We start from the raw sequence: 17,920 nt of genomic DNA, 5'->3' as shown, positions 1-17,920 counted from the left end.
CCCAGGTTTCTTACCACACTCTCTGGTCTTTGAATCATCTTTTTCTGGCATCATGCCCTGGATTCAATCTGCCAACCGTTCCTACAGATCAGCTGCTCCAGCCTAACCCTCCTGAAGCTAATCAACTTCAGATCCTTCGTCCTGTCAGCTCCGGTCCATCTTTCTGGCTGGCCCCACCTCCCAGTGTCCCTCCCATTCTACACAAGTCCCCAGGTTCATCCATCATCTCAGAGAATCTATCAGGCCTACTTATCAGGGTGGCTCTTCCCCTGGTTCCTGAATTTTCTGGCTCTGCGCCACTCATACATTGCTTTTGATGAGAATAACTGATTTACATTCACCCTCCTTGGACTGACTTGCACCACAAGGGAGAAAATTCGATAGGGCCTATTATTGGGCATAGGTAGCGTGATCCGCTATTAACCCAGGCCCAATGGCCTCTATGCAGGCAGGACGAAAACTTTGTCCTGCCTCAGTACTCACCTGCAAGCTGGGTTCAAATCCAGGCTTTGCACGTCGATTCAATGCAATTTGCACTTTCCACCAGCAGGGGGAGACGCAAACTCTTAAAGGGGGTATAGCCCTTAAAATCTCTTAAAGGTAGACACTACCTGTTATTTGCTAAAAATAACAATCTGCTGTCTGCACGGAGTCTGAATGGAGATCAGACATCACACATATAAAACACAGATGAAGGTCCCGTCCCTATGTTTACACACTGATGAGTTATGTTAAAACATTGAATAAAGGTTGCGCATTACTAAATCCCACATCCTCCAATCTGCATGCCAGACCTCACCAATCTGCCAGTCTGAGTTTGTACCAGGCCTGCGAGAGTGCATGCACCAAGGATCTCTGATGATGCACTAGAGGCCTTGGTGCAAGAGGTGGACAGAAGGAGGGACATCCTATATTCACGGTGGGTGGGGGGGAAACAAAAGCCCTCCAGACATATGCCCAAAAGGCAGTGGGAGGCAGCAGGGGACGAAGTCAATGCCAGGCGTATAGCACCACGGAAATGGATACAGTGCAGGAAGAAGTTTAATGCTTTGACACAAGGTGAGTGAGGTCAACAGTCTAGTGGCATTTCCGACCAACTGCACCACTAGCCGCATTCATTGCTCCACGCACTACACCCCCCATCACCCATATACCAACAAATTCTTTCCATCAGTACTCAACTCTTACAATCAGATGCTTCCTCTCATCCTCACACATTACCACTGTTTTAAGCCGCCCACCCACAACTCACAGGCCACACACACTGGCAGCTATTCAACCATGACAGGCACATGGCCCGCTTTCTTGCAGGAGAAGGTGGCGCATATCAGGAGGCAGCAAGTGGCAGTGGCATTTAGCCCCTCGAGCCTGTTCCGCCATTCAATGAGATCGTGGCGGACCTGTGACCTAATTCCATATACCTGCCTTATCCCCATATCCCTTAATAACCTTGGTTCACAGAAATCTATCAATCTCAGATTTAGAATTCACAATTGAGCTAGCATCAACTGCCGTTTGGAGAAGTGCGTTCCAAACTTCTCCCACCCTTTGCGTGGAGAAGCGTTTCCTAAATTCACTCCTGCACGTTCTGGCTCTAAATGTTAGGCTATGTCCCCGCGTCCCAGTATTCAAGTATAGGGGACCTCCAAAAACAGTTACAAATGTCTCGGTGGCCAGAAGCAATAATCCAGCCACTAACTTGTATATCCTGCATGGTGCCTTTAAATAGCGCTGTTGGGGGTCCTCCAGGCACTCTAAGACATGATCAGACCGTGCATAGTGTTAAGCGTTGAGTGCCAAAATAGTGTCTTTCACTTTAAATCAGCGTTGCACACTGATTGTATCCATTTTCTCCTTACTTTACATGCTTCCGGCATTCGTTATCTGCGCCTGCGCTAACTCCTATACCAAGATGGCGTCCGGCGCACGTGACGCTGGAAACGTGCGTGCGCAGCCAAGACGCCATCTTGGCACCTCGAGAGGCCATGTAGCGCTGAAAGAATGGGCGCTACACGGCCCAATTTAGCGCCCACTGTGTCCATTATTCATTTAATTTTAATTTGTCATTGATTATTGCAATATTTTTGAATAAAAAAGCAATAAACATTGAATTGCTGGTTAAAATTTTCAACCGGCAGCAATCTGAAAAAAAAACTGTCTGTACTGCTGAAAGGTTGTGTGTGACAACCCTATCCCAATATCTTGCAACCCAAGCCCAGTATCTGACAACCTCAGCACAGCATCTGACGACGCTACCCCAGTATCTGACAACCCTATCCCAGTATCAGGTAACCTTATTCCAATATATGGCAACCATACCCCAGTATCTGGCTGGTATTAAATTCTATAACAGGGATTGTAAAAGCGCAGATCAGGGGAATTTAATTTTTTTTGTGTCTCCAGTCAGTTGTGCTGGCAATGGCAGCAATGTCTGAAGGTTGTCATGAAATATCTGTCAGAACAAATGCGGCTCCTCTTTCACACAAGTGCTGCGGAGTGCAGCTATCAGTGCTTCATCCGGTCAGGAGATGGTACTCCAACCCTTAGTGGGTGACTTTAGGAGGCAATTGTGGGTGCGTTGGGGGCGGGGGGGGGGGGAGGGTGGCTCCGAAAATCGCGGAAATCCCGTTCGGGTTCAGAAGCCGGCTTACCGACTTCCGAGTTTCCCAGGGACCCACCTGTGTGAGCACGGGTGACCCGAAAACGGAAGTCCCGTCGATGACAGTTAAAGAGCCAAATGTATCTCATTGAGGTACTTAAGGCACTTTACCTGTGACAGATTAAGTAGTTAGAAAGATTTTTAACTTACCTGGGCAGCGTGCCCACCGCTTCTGCTCCACGCCTGGTGAAACCAAGCGTGAAGGGTTGGATCAGGGAAAAAGAAACTAAATAAATTAAATAAAAAATCATACAAGGAAGTGAAAACACTAATTGAACCTACCTTTACACCCTGCTCCAATGTCCAATGTCTCCCGCTCCGATTTCCCCCTCTTCACCCCCCCCAATGTCCCCCCTGATGTCCCCCTCTTCATGGCCCCTGATCTTCCCCCGATGTCCCCCTCTTCACCTCCGATCTTCTCCGATGTCCCCCTCTTCATCCCCCAATGTCCCCCTGATGTCCCCCTCTTCACCCCCGATCTTCCCCTCTCCCCCCGATCTTCCCCTCTCCCTTCCCCCCCCCACCCCGGTCTTCCAGTTCAGCGCTGGATCTTCCATTCTCTCCCCCCCCCGCCCCCCTCCCCGCCCCCCAATCGCATTGCGGCATCTGATGGCAACCAGTCCGTCAATCATGCTGGCTGCCGGACACGAAACCCGGAGAGAATGTTAATCAGTATCAATCAACATGTGATCGCTTAGGAAACGGTAAGTTTTGTTCATGCAGGTTTACCACGCGCACCCTCACCACCCCTCCCCCACCCACTGCCAACCCGCCACCATTGTAAAATCGAGCCCTTAGTGACCAACACTTCAGGATTGTGCTTGCCTTCAGCAAACAAGCATAAAATCTGCAAAATCTGTCACCCTAAATGAATGATGTCAAATTTAGTGCATTATCAACTTAAAACTCGTCAGCGCTAAGCAAACATCTCCCTCTACAATGAGCCACAGCTTTAAAGCCGACAGATTGCTGCTGAATCATTTTAAACAGAACATACATACATTGTAACATCACTTTTAAGGAGCTCCCAAATAGAAATGAACACAGAATAAAGATTGAGGTAACAAAGGCATGGCGTGGCCAGCATGTTGTTGAGACAATCTTCCTTTAATGTCTGTTGTGTGCACCTGAGATAAGATGATTCATTAGATCAGGTTCCACGATGACAAGGTTCATCGTTCAACTCTCTGAGTACTGATGGAGCAATTCTGAATCCGCCCAATAAATATGACAAGGTCAGCAATTTACTGTTGCTCAAGGTATATCTTTGCTTATATTAGATTTTTCTCAAAGGACACTTTATATATAAAATATATGTATGTATGTATATGTCAATATTTTCTAAATGTAGCATTACTGTAATAAGCACCAACAAAAAATGTGCCAAAAATACAATATTAAGCATTATCTTTCTATATTCTTTATATCTAATGATCACAAAATACATCAACGTAGACTTTTCACCATTACCCTCTCCAAATTACACCCCCTGTAATACTGAAATTAAAAAGATTCTATTTTTCTTTGTTTGTTTGGCTCTGCTATGAAAATTTGTTGAGTTTTAAACCATCAATTCGAATATGTTGCAAAGAGCGTTTTACCGAACCAATACTGTTTGTTTTGTGCATTACCAAAAATTCATAACACCGAGACTCACCTGGCCTTGTGCATTAGTGACTAGCTGAGAAGTCATCCCTTGCAGGCTGGAGAGCGCAGTGCCGAAGGCCTGGGAGCCAGCTATGGAACCCATTGCTGCTGCTTGACTTGCCAAAGGGTTATTAACCAGCTGAAAAAGCAATATCAATGGCATTAGTCCATAGCACGGTGTAAAGGCATTTAAATATAACCGTGGTTTCAATATGGACTTCACACTAGGATCTCCTTTTAAAAGTCAAAATTTGTTACTCTGTGCATGAATTTTAAAATTGAGCCTAATCAATTCCTTCATTTCCAACTAAAGTTCCCAAATGAATTGAGTAATACCTTGTTTTTCAGTGGTGTTTGTAGTAAATTAAATTATAACACATTATCCTTGAGACTGCCAACAAGTTGAAGATGTATTTAAAGAACTCAAATATGTGATTAGAAGTCTGGAGATTTGGAAACCAATAATACAGTCAGTCTGGTTTGTATTGCATTCTTAACATTTCTTCTTTCATTTCCTTTTGTCCCAGTGTTGTGTGAGTTTGAATGCTTATTCGATTCATCTTATATAGAATCTTGTGGCTTGACTTGTTGTTTTCTTTCTCCAAAGAAAGTCACATGTCAGGCCACATAGCTTTGACAACAAAAGGAATTCACGTACTATTACACTGTAGTAACCTAACCTGTCAAAATCTGCAAACTACTTTGACTCTGAATTATGGCACCTCTTTGGTGGCCCAAGGCCTAAGCAGGTTTATAGCTGATGTAAGACTTTGACTTGCAGGACATGCTCCAATTTCAGCAGTATCAATTATGCATTTTTGCTGAAAAGCTTAAATGCCTTGAATCTATGTTAATTATTAACGACATATTTTAGCATCCTCAAGGTGGCATTAGTCCATAATTGCTGAAACTATTCAATACGCCTAACAGTTATCTCACATTTCTTTGGCCATAATGTGGAAAAGAAAATTAAATGTTATTTCAGATACTTTGTTTAATAATACAACAAACTAAGGAAGTTCTGTCAATTTCACCAATCTTGCTTTATATTATTTCACATTAAAAATTTACAGACAACTCTTTTCACAGATAAGAAAATGTGTGCGTATTTTGGAAGCTGTCAGGGAATTCAGTGCTCAGAAGGGCACAAGCACATTTTAATAATACACTAAAGCCTTTAGGAAGCTTTTAATCATCTCATTATGAGACCCCTGAATATATGAAACAACGTTTTTGCTCTATTACGTACAACTTGCATTGCAGTTACTTTTTTTAGTTTTATTAAATTAACTTTGAATTCACTGTGCAACTTTCCACTCACTTTTTCCATTATATAGCACATTAATGAATTATGAGTTGCTTTCCTAATACCAAACATTAGATCATACAGCCAGCCAATAGATGATGTGTTGGATTAATGTGTTGGAGCTCTGATGGTCTTGTGTCACAAGAGCATGCCCACCATTCCACACACATTAGAAATTCCACTTGCACCCAAAATTCCACTTTAGGCCTCATTTAAATGCTGCCGACAAGCTGAAGCTCGCCACTCAGGGAGGGTGGGAATTTGGCCGGCTTCTATATTGAATTGGTCGGCAGGTCAGATCTGGGGCGGTGGGTGGGGGGTGGCGGTGGTGGCAATTCCTGGGGAGTGGACTCGAATGTGCCAGCAATGGGCCAGAGCTTGTTTGTGGGCCTAAGGGGAGACCTCCTGCTAAAACTGAAAATTTCCTGGGCATTTATTTGAGCGGCCTCCAGGTTCACTGGTTAGACCGCACAACACCTGCTACATCTTGGCAGTGGTGCGTGGCATAAGCTCCACCCATTTATACCAGAACTCAGAGGATACCCTTATCAGAAAAGGCTGAACAGGCTGGGGCTCTTTTCTCTAGAAAAGGGAAGGCGGAGGGGTAACCTCATAGTATCATAGCAGGTACAGCACAAGAGGAGGCCATTCGGTCCATCATGCCTGTGCCAGCTCTTTGAAAGAGTTATCCAAATAGTCCCATTCCCCTGCTCTTTCCCAATTGCACTGTAAATTTTTTCCCTTCAAGTATTTATCCAATTCCCTTTTGAAAGTTACTGTTGAATCTGCTTCCACTACCCTTTCAGGCAGTGCATTCCAGATCATTACAATTTGCTGCATAAAAAAAATGTTTCCTCATGTCGCCTCTGGCTCTTTCGCCAATCACCTTCAATCCGTGTCCTCTGGTTACCGACCCATCTGCCACAGGGAACAGTTTCTCCTTATTTACTCTGTCAAAACAGTTCATGATTGTGAACACCTCTATCAAATCTCCCCTTACCCTTCTCTGCTCTAAGGAGAACGACCCCAGCTTCTCCAGTCTATCCAGGTAACTGAAGTCCCTCATCCCTGGCACCATTCTGGTAAATCTTCTCTGCACCCACTCTAAGGCCTTGACATCCTTCCTAAAGTGTGGTGCCCAGAATTGAACACAATACTCCAGCTGAGGCCCAACCAGTGTTTTATAAAGGTTTAGCATAACTTCGTTGCTTTTGTACACTATGCCTCTATTAATAAAGCCCAGGATCCCATATTCTTTTTTAACAGGCGTCTCAACTTGTCCTGTCACCTTCATAGATTTGTATATGTGCACCCCCAGGTCTCCCTGTTCCTGCACCCCCTTTAATATTATACCATTTAGTTTATATCGCCTCTCCTCATTCTTCCTACCAAAATGCATTACTTCACACTTCTCTGCGTTAAATTTCATCTGCCATGTGTCTGTCCATTTCACCAGTCTGTCCATGTTCTCCTGAAGTTTGTTACTACCCTCCACATCGTTTACTGCATTTCCGAGTTTCATGTCATCTGCAAACTTTGAAATTATCCCCTCTGTCCCCACGTCATTAGTATATATCAAAAAGAGCAGTGATCCTAATACTGACACCTGGGTAATACCATTGTATACTTTCCTCTAGTCTGAAAAACAACCATTCACCACTACTCTCTGCTTTCTGTCACTTAATTAATTTTGTATCCACGCTGCCACCTTTAATCCTGTGGGCTTTAATTTTGCTAACAGGTCTATTATGTGGTACTTTATCAAATGCCTTTTGAAAGTCCATAAACACAACATCAACCGCACTACCCTCATCAACCCTCTCTGTTACTTCATCAAAGAACTCAATCAAGTTAATCAAACACGATTTTCCTTTAACAAATCTGTGCTGTCTTTCATTTATTAGCCCATACTTTTCGAAGTGCCAATTTATTTTGTCCTGGATCATTAGCTCTAAAGTTTCCTCACCACTGACATTAGACTGACTGGCCTGTAATTGCCGGGTTTGTCCCTTTCCTCTTTTTTGAACATGGGTGTGACATTTGCAATCCTCCAGTCCTCCGGCACCATCCCCGTATCTAAGGAGGATTGGAAGATTGTGGCCAGAGCCTCCAGAAGCAACTTTAAGTACTACCAATCTTTTAAGTATCTTCTCTTTATCTATTTTTATCCTATCCAATATTGCTACTACCTCCTCCTTTACTGCTACACTGAAACCATCCTCTTCTCTAGTAAAGACGGATGCAAAGTATTCATTTAGTGCCTGAGCCATGCCTTCTGCCTCCTTATGAAGATCTCTTTTTTTTCTCCCTCTTCGGTCCCAAGCTTCCTTCGACTACCCTTTTACTATTTATATGTTTATAAAAGACTTTTGGGTTCCCTTTTATGTTAGCCGCTAATCTATTCTCATGCTCTCTCGTTGTCCTCTTATTCCCTTTTATTGATGTCCTCTGTGCTTTCGGTATTCAGCCTGGTTCTCTACTGTATTATGAACCTTACATTCGTTGTAAGCCTCCTTTTTCTGTGTCATTTTAATCTCTATATCTTTAGTTATTCAGGGAGCTCTAGCTTTGGATGTCCTTCCTTTCCCCCTCGTAGGGATGTGTCCACTCTGTACCTGAACCAACTCCTCCTTGAAGGCCTCCCATTGTTAAATTACTGTTTTGCCTACCAATTTTTGATTCCAATCCACCTGGGCAAGATCCCTTTTTAACTCACTGAAATTTGCCCTCCTCCAGTTAAGCATTTTCACATTTGATTGTTCTTCATCCTCTTCTATAACTATTCTAAACCTAATGATATTATGATCACTGTTCCCCAAATGCTCCCCCACTAAAACATGCTCCACCTGCCCCACTTCATTCCCCAGAACTAGATCCAGCACTGTTTCCTTCCTGGTTGGGCAGGAAACACATTGTTCCAGAAAGTTCTCTTTTCAGGAATTCCTCCCCCTTTGGCCTTTACAATGTTACTGTCCCACTCTCTATTGGGATAATTGATGTCCCCCATTATCACTGCTCTATAGTTCTTGCGTCTTTCTGTAATTTGCTTGCTAATATTCTCCTCTATCTCCTTCCCACTATTTGGCGGTCTATAGAACACACCCAGTCGTGTAATAGCTCCTCTATTCTTCCTTAATTCTAACCAAATAGATTGTCTTTGACCCCTCATCCACATCATCCCTTTCCAGTGCTATAATAGTTTCTTTGATCAATACTGTCAACCCCCTTTTTTTCCTTCCCTATCTTTCCTGAATACCCTGTAGCCAGGAATATTAAGTACCCAATCCTCCCCTTCCTAGAGCCAGGTCTCTGTTATTGCCACTATATCATAGTCCCATGTGACGACTTGTGCCTGCAGCTCACCAACCTTATTTACTCACATGCACTCATTTGCTCACATGCACTCCAATCTCATCTTAATCTGCCTCGCATTTGCCCCCTGTCTGATCCCTCCTATTCCTGAACTATTCTTTATTCTAGTGCTACCTGTCCCTCCCAGTCTTCTGTGCACCTTGTTTCTCCTCTCTAATGTTTCATCCCCCTGCCAAATTAGATTAAACCCTCCCCCAAAGCACTAGTTAACTTCCCTGCGAGGATATTGGTCCCAGCTCTGTTGAGGTGTAACCCGTCCATCTTGAACAGATTCCTCCTGCCCCAAAACTGGTCTCAATGCCCCAGGAATATGAAGTCCTCCCACCTGCACCATTGCTGCAGCCACGCATTAACCGGTCCTGTCCTGCTATTCCTATACTCACTAGTACGTGGCACTGGGAGTAATCCAGAGATTACTAACTTTGAGATCTTGCTTTTTATCTTCCTCCCTAGCTCCTGAAACTGACTGCAGGACATAGGAACATAGGAAGGAACATAGGAACAGGAGTAGGCCATTCAGCCCCTCGAGCCTGCTCCATTTGATAAGATCATGGCTGATCTGTGATCTAACTCCATATACCCGCCTTTAGCCCATATCCCTTAATACCTTTGGTTGCCAAAAAGCTATCTATCTCACATTTACATTTAAATTTAGCAATTGAGCTAGCATCAATTGCCGTTTGTGGAAGAGAGTTCCAAACTTCTACCACCCTTTGTGTGTAGAAATGTTTTCTAATCTCACTCCTGAAAGTTCTGGCTCTAATTTTTAGACTGTGCCCCCTACTCCTAGAATCTCCAACCAGCGGAAATAGTTTCTCTCTATCCACCCTATCTGTTCCCCTTGATATCTTATAAACTTCGATCAGATCACCCCTTAACCTTCGAAGCTCTAGAGAATACAACCCCAATTTTTGTAATCTCTCCTCGTAACTTAACCGTTGAAGTCCGGGTGTCATTCTAGTAAACCTACGCTGCACTCCCTCCAAGGCCAATATGTCCTTCCGAAGGTGCGGTGCCCAGAACTGCTCACAGTATTCCAGGTGTGGTGTAACCAGGGTTTTGTATAGCTGCAGCAAAACTTCTGCCCCCTAGTACTTTAGTCCTCCAGATATAAAGGCCAGCATTCCATTAGCCTTATTGATTATTTTCTGCACTTGTTCATGACACTTCAATGATCTATGTACCTGAACCCCCAAGTCCCTTTGGATATCCACTGTTTTTAACTTTTTACCATTTAGAAATTACCCTGTTCTATCCTTTTTTGATCCAAAGTGGATGACCTCACATTTGCCTACATTGAATTCCATTTGCCACAGTTTTGCCCATTCACCTAATCTATCAATATCGCTTTGTAACTTTATGTTTTCATCTACACTGCTTACAATGCCACCAATTTTTGTGTCATCGGCAAACTTAGATATGAGGCTTTCTATGCCTTCATCTAAGTCGTTAATAAATATTGTGAATAATTGAGGCCCCAAGACAGATCCCTGCGGGACTCCACTGGTCACATCCTGCCAATGTGAGTACCTACTCATTATCCCTACACTCTGTCGCCTTTCTCTCAGCCAACTTCCTAACCAAGTCTGTACTTTTCCCTCGATTCCATGGGCTTCTATCTTAGCTAACAGTCTCTTATGTGGGACCTTATCAAATGCCTTCTGGAAGTCCATATAAATAACATCCATTGACATTCCCCTGTCCACTACTTTAGTCACCTCTTCAAAAAATTCAATCAGGTTTGTCAGGCACGACCTACCTTTCACAAATCCATGCTGGCTCTCTCCGATTAACTGAAAATTCTCGAGGTGTTCAGTCACCCTATCCTTAATTATAGACTCCAGCATTTTCCCCACAACAGATGTTAGACTAACTGGTCTATAATTCCCTGGTTTCCCTTTTCCTTCCTATGTCATTGTTTCCTACATGGACATGACTTCTGGCTATTCTCCTTCCCCCCTCAAAATGTTCTGCAGCCTCTCAGTGATCTCCTTTACGCTGCACCAGGGAGGCAACACATCATGTGGGACTCACGTCAGTGGTTGCAGAAACCTGATAGAGTTCTTTAAGATAATGTTGGGTTTGATGGGGTAGACATAGAAAAAAATGTTTCCAGTTGTGGGGAATCCAAAAATAGAGGCCATAAATATAAAATAGTCGCTAATAAATCCAATTGGGAATTCAGGAGAAACGTCTTTACCCAAATAGTGGTAAGAATGTGGAACGCGCTACCACAAGGAGTAGTTGAGGCAAATAGCATAGATACATGTAAGGGGAAGCTAGATAAACACATGGTGGGTGGGGGAAGGAATAGAAGGGTATCCTGATAGGGTTAGATGAAGTAGGAAGGGAGGAGGCTCATGTGAAACATAAACACTGGCATAGACTAGTTGGGCCGAATAGCCTGTTTCTGTGCTGTAGTTTTGATGTAATTTGATATAACTCAATGTATAACCTGAATTTTGAATCCAATTTGCATATTTAAGGAGCCTAACGCCTGTTTCAGGTGGATGCCTTGGACAATTAAAAGTCGCCCGAGCTAATATGGCATCCGACGTGCTTCTGGCACAGTTCGGATGCACCAGATCACCGTGAGTTGAATTTCTCCCCCACTGAATTTCTAATTTCAGGTGTGCAGTCAGCGGAGGCACAGAGCAGAGGTCAGGCGCTTCCTCACAGGGAAAGGTGGAAGGTCAAAGGGAGAGTTACTCTATCATTGGCCACCTCCAGAGAGCCAATTAGAAAGCAGCATTGGTAGAAGCTTAGGGGCATGCTTGCCCTTCTCAATAGAATGCAGTCGGTTGCATAGGGAAAACTTAAAAGAGAGCAAGTTGAAGAAATTAAAAAAAAGATGACAAGAGCAAAGTGTGGAAACACGAGAGATTATTTCCTCCCTCAATAAACTGAAAACTTGTAACCTCCTTCTAATTTATATTTTATTGAAAACACAGAACCGCTTGTTATAGCTGTTTACAGATTGATGCATACACCGAAATGAGGCAGCACATTCACTACAACTCAGCAGAGTTGGGATTTCAAAATACTGAATGTATCAACGTCAAACAAACAAGTATGACTGATAAAGTTTAATTTACCTCCAAGGGTCCAAGGAGAAACTTTGCAAAGCTTTTCCTTGGGAGATTACATGGGTTAGGTGCAATCAATCACAAAGTGAATTGTACCTGGTCTATGGAAAGAACCCTTGATGGACTGATTGACCTTTTCTCACTTCTGGCTCTCTAATGGTCTTACTTCACATCTTTGGAAACTTCACTACTCTACAAAGCTTTTTTCTCCATAATGATGGAATATCATAGTTCTGGTTGGCATACGACAGAGATCTATTGCCCTCCCGGATTCAATAGGCCAAAGCCATGAAGGCCAGTGGGCTAGATTACAACAACCAGCTCCACGTCCACTCTTTACAACAATAGAGTGGTATGGCCTGGCTTTTTGTCCTTTACAGTGGCCACGGTAGCATCATCGACATCAACAACAACAATTTGTATTTATATAGCACCTTTACTGTAGGAAAACATGCTTCACAGAGGCGTAATCAATAAATGGGCATTGGACCAAATAAAGAGATATTCGTATGGATCAAAGAGGTGGGTTTTAAGGAGGGATTTAAAGGTGGAGAGAGGGATGGAGAGGCAGAGAGGTTTAGGGAGGGAATTCCAAAGCATCATCAGAGCTGCTGTCACTTAAGCCAGATCTCCATCTTTGAACCCAGAAAACGAGAACCACTGCCTTAATGTTCTGTAACAGTCCAAATATTCACCCAAAACAGCAAACACCACCAAGTTGCACATCTAAGGAATTTCTCATGTACCGAGAGACCGCGAGGAGCCCTCACAGAACAGAGATACTAATACTGCTATTACTACAATTACTACTGCTGTTACTACTACAACTATTATTACTACTACAGCAACAACAACTTGCATTTATGCAGCAACTTTAACATAGAAAAAAGTCCTAGGCTGCTTCACAGCAGCATAATCAAACAAAAATCAAAGCTGATCCAAGGAAGGAGATATTAGGTAGGACGACTAAAAGCTTTGTCAAAGAGATAAGTTTTAAGGAGGTTCTTAAAGGTAATAAGGAGATAAAAATATTTTCAATGAGCAGGGAGAAGAAATTGGGATAACGGAAGGACTTGGAGGGCTGAAGGAATGACCAAAGACAAGGGATTTTTGGGAGGTTTTTGATAGTGGGGAGGGAGTGGTGAGGTGGAAGGATTGAGGGAAGGAGGTTCAGAGGGTAGGAGCATAATGGCTGAAAAATTGACCATTGATAGTGGAGTGGAGAAAGTAGAGAACAAGGAGTAACGAAGTGTCAGAGGATGGAAGCTGTCTTCATCTGACATCCAAATGCACTCCTAGCTGGATAGTGATCAGGATCAGGAATTTTGGGGGATTTTCTCCTCCTTATCCCGGAGAGGATTGTAATCTTCCTACTGCTGTCCTGGATGACATCAGCTAACTCAGGACAGATCAGGGATCAAGCCCAGGGTGTTCCTGATCAGTGAGCCACCAGGAGAGTTTTCACCTGCAGAATTAAGCATCATTTGCTGGACCACATGGGGAATCTGTGACTTGCCACCTGGGACTCAGTACAAATTCTCCAAATCTTTCAGCACTCCTAGTCAGAAGGCATGTCTCTGTAGTTGCACCCTGTTGGTGGGCCACCTAATAATATACAAATATTCCCAGATATTGTATCAAACATGCTAACTCAAGCCTGCATGGCCCAACAATCAGATCTGATGCCCACAATGAAAACATCATTGCAACCCTAGACTGATTTCATGTCCCCAGCACGAGAAAGGGTTGATCCACAATCCAGGGTGTGTAGAGTCCTTACAATATTGACAAGATTGGTAATGTAGAAATGTCAGAGGTATGCCTGCTAGGTGACTATGTGGGTTTCGGAGGTTACCTCAAAGTACATCTATGCTCTTTGGTAGGACTGGCCAAGCTTCTTGTTTTTCTGGGCGACAGAGGTACTTACCATGGAGCCTGGGGGTCATCTGAAATGGTTAAATCCATGTTCCTATTAATGTGCAGATATCTCAAGTTGCTGATACTAACAGATCTTGGTATTCTGATATAGGATTGATCCACCAATGAGGCAAAGGCACTGAGAACAGTCCTTTCCAAACCTCCAGGCCCACAACATTCAAATAGGACACACTGGCAAGAAGGAAATCTAAGGGTTTTCTATCCAAAAGTTGTGCACTGGAACTTTTGTCAAGGTAACTGATTGATCCTGGCCTGCATCTGGCCTCGTCATAGGCCCAGCTGATTTACTGGCAAATAATGATTAAAGCTATTTTTTTGAAACCCAACCCAGCTTGCCTCTCTTTAGTGTGACTGTTGTTCAATGAGTAGGCTTCTACCATAATTACTGTGCTCCTCCTAGCAAAAGCTCTGATGAATAAGCTCTGGGATGCTAAACATGGCCTCCAGAAGTGCACCAAAATTAAAATTCTGAAAGGAGTCCTTCATGTATCTCAGCAGCAGTCCCCACAGTCACCAATGGTGAGGCCTGATTGATCCTGCACGTTGTTCAGATGAATGGTTTATCTCAGTTGTGTGAATATGACTGATTCTTATGATCACACAGGCCAGTGGTGGTATTACATTTGGTGAGTAGGTCATTTTTCACTAAGCATAAGCATTTTCCTTGAATTTTAACAATAGGGAAAGAATCCTAAAAAGGAATAAATTCCTTCCTCAAATCTTAGGCTCTTAAAACTCAAGTTTTCCATCAGCTACAAGAACAACTTCCATTTATATCGCGCCTTTAATGTGGTAAAACATCTCAAGGCACTTCACAGGAACGTAATCAGACAAAATTTGACACCGAGCCAAAGAAGGGGATATTAGTACAGGTGACTAAAAGCTTGTTTAGAGGCAGGTTTTAAGGAACATCTTAAAGGCAGAGAGAGAGAGACGGAGAGGTTTATGGCGAGAATTCCAGAGCTTAGGACCGAGGTGGCTGAAACACTACGCCCTGGTTAACCCTTCCACTATTTCAGCCTTAGTGATGACCTGCACCGTGGGTCTTATCATTTCATTTTGGCTTCTCAACAAGTCACTTGGATTGGAAACATAAACGATCAGGTGAAGCTGAAACTAATTAAATATTGGAAATAAAGGGATGTGCAAAGAGCTGTTCCTTGCAAGATGGCGAGCTGATTTGTTTTTCAATTGACTAAAGTTAGAATGTAATTTACTTGTGGTAGTTGCATTTTCTAGACCTGGGACAGAAATTGCTACTGGTTTCCCCTTTTCAACTGCCTAGGTCACACATGATACTTGTAGGGGAATAAATACATGTATAATTTAAAAAGAAACTGGATTGGTAGGTACCTGTTTGTTGGCCCAGTTTGGATAATGTGGCTGATCCGTGGTAACCACATGCTTGATTTAAGCAATGCAGATCATCCATGGGAACCATATAATTGCTAAATCTTATCCGCTATTGGTGCTCATATGGCTATAAGGGACCAATCTCCATGCTCTGGGCACAGCCCCCACCCCAGCGCAGATCCCAGACCCCAAATTGTCACTCTGTAGCCCAGGCTACTGGCTTGTTCCTGGGCTTTGCTCCTGCCTCCTCTCCATGTCTGTGAGCCACTCTCCATCCTGCCTCAGATCATCGGTCTTACTCGACCCAGCCTATTCCTTCTCCTCCCAATCGCACGCTCCGATCTGTGCTGACCTTGACAAGAATCAAGAAAGGAAAGTCGGAGTGAAAGTGAGATGAGAAGTAAGGAAGGGACTGGGAAGAAAAGGAAAGCAAGAGTGAAGAATCTGTAGGGTAGAAGAAAAACAAAAGCATTGGGGCAGGGTGGCTGTGATAGGTGGAGGGTGAGTGCCATCAGGTAGACACATGAAGGCAATTTATGCATGAGATGTGCCGGAGAAGCTGTGTGATTGACTGCTGGAGTGGTCCAGGGCCTGTAGGACAGCTCCATTCTATCACAGACTAGCTACGTGCTGATGAGTGAGTGGAGAGGAGGAGACGGGAAGGCTAAGCCAAGTTCTGGCCAAGAGTGCCAGGTGCACACCCGCTGTCTATTGCTATCAGGAGCTGGTGACGAGGAGAATGTTTGTGACCTGAAACAACGCATCTACCAGAACCAGCAACGGTCCAAGCTTCTTATCAGAGACAAACAGGTAAGAGAGATGCTGTGCCTTAGTAGTGACGTCCATACAGAGTGTTATCCCCAGGTAGTGCAGGTTTATGAGAGAAATGCAGGAGAAGATGCTTTAGCCCTGAGTACAAAACCTTTTACTCATGAGCAATGCCACGGGATGTCAATAAGCATAAGAAATTAACATTCAGAAAGTGTCAACAGTCTGAACACAGAAATTGGTTTAAGCTTTTGGAAAATGTAGCACAACAGACATTTATCTTGGTCAATGGAGAGCAGCTACGGACAGAAGGGAACAATGCATAAGACTGCAGATATTTATATTTACTGCCTATTAACAACGACAGCATTTATATAGCGCCTTTAATGTAGTAAAGCGTCCCAAGATGCTTCACAGGAGCATAATCAGACCAAAAAATTGACATTGAGCCAAAGAAGGAGACATTAGGGCAGATGACCAAAAGCTTGATCAAAGTGGTAGGTTTTAAGGAACGTCTTAAAGGAGGGGAGAGAGGTGGAGAGGTTTAGACAGCGAATTCCAGAGACTATGGCCTAGACAGCTGAAGGAACAGCCGCCAATGGTGGGGTGAAGGATGTCGGGAATGCATAAGAGGCCAGGATTGGAGGAACACAGAGTTCTCGGAGGGTTGCGGGGTTGGAGGAAGTTACAGGGATAGGGAGGGGAGAGGCCATGGAGGGATTTGAACATGAGGATGAGAATATTAAAATCGAGGCATTCAGGGACCGGGAGCCAATGTAGGTCAGCGAGCACAGAGGTGATGGGTGAATGGGACTTGGTGCGAGTTAGGGTATGGGCAGCAGAATTTTGGAGCTGAAGTACTTGGAGCAACGGCAATGCATGTGTCCATACATATCAGATGGAATGGAAATGGATACTTAAAAGTTATTCTTTCAAGACTTCTTTCTGAAGTGGTATTTGAGAATGAAGTGGTGCTATATGTTACAAAACACAACTCACTTTACTGCATGTCTGAGAGACACTGACTATTGTAATATAGTGCTGCACATGAATGGGATGCTGAAACATTAAATGCTCTCACAAGATCGTCAATTGACTACGAGAAGTGTTCAAAATTCAATTAGCTTCATTACTATAAAGAAAATGTATTAAAAATAGTTCCACAATTGAAATGCAACCTGATGAAGCAAATTACTACAGCATATTTATTGTTTTATATTAGACTAAATTATCCTCAAAAATTATTTTGTTTGTTGTCTTGAAATTAGGATCATTGAATATTAAATCATACGTACGAAATTCCTTTGTTTGCTAATGTAAAAGAGGTGCTAGCCCATTTAAAATAAATACGTCAAGTGTGGAAGAAATTATCGGCAGAGTGTTGCTTTAAAGCTTTTCTATTTGAGAAAGGTGCATAAATCACAGCTAAACTTATTTGTATCCATTTTGTTTTGTTTTGTGTACAGGTAATCCATTTTTCACTGGCTTACATTTGTCATGTTGTCATTTTCCACAAGCTTGGTTTACAGTTTCTCAGCACTTGCCCCAAACTGCACTGAAGCACGATCACCAGCATACAAAGGTAGCAGAGAAACATGCATCAACTTGACATAAACTATGTAGATACAGTGTATCATTATATTTATAAACAAGTTTCTTTTGTAACTTCACAAATTTAGGTATTAAATAAACATCACATAAACATCTATTAACATTTTCAGTTGAAGAAATTTCGCCACAATCATATAAGGATATCATTCAAGCAAGACAAATAGGCAATGCCATGATCTG

At 43.2% G+C, this 17,920-nt stretch overlaps 1 protein-coding gene across 1 annotated transcript in view; it reads right to left on the bottom strand.

The window, feature by feature from the left end:
• The window catches only part of pou6f2 (POU class 6 homeobox 2), a 542,822-nt gene that overhangs the window by 76,234 nt on the left and 448,668 nt on the right, over nucleotides 1–17,920 (bottom strand). The window contains exon 7 of the mRNA XM_067980970.1: nucleotides 4,317–4,445. Within this exon, the coding sequence (XP_067837071.1) occupies nucleotides 4,317–4,445 (129 nt within the window). The remainder of the gene's footprint in view (nucleotides 1–4,316; nucleotides 4,446–17,920) is intronic.

This window comes from Heptranchias perlo, chromosome 3 (assembly GCF_035084215.1).
Source record: "Heptranchias perlo isolate sHepPer1 chromosome 3, sHepPer1.hap1, whole genome shotgun sequence".
NCBI classification, from domain to species: domain Eukaryota; kingdom Metazoa; phylum Chordata; class Chondrichthyes; order Hexanchiformes; family Hexanchidae; genus Heptranchias; species Heptranchias perlo.
This window is presented reverse-complemented; position numbering and strand designations above follow the sequence as displayed.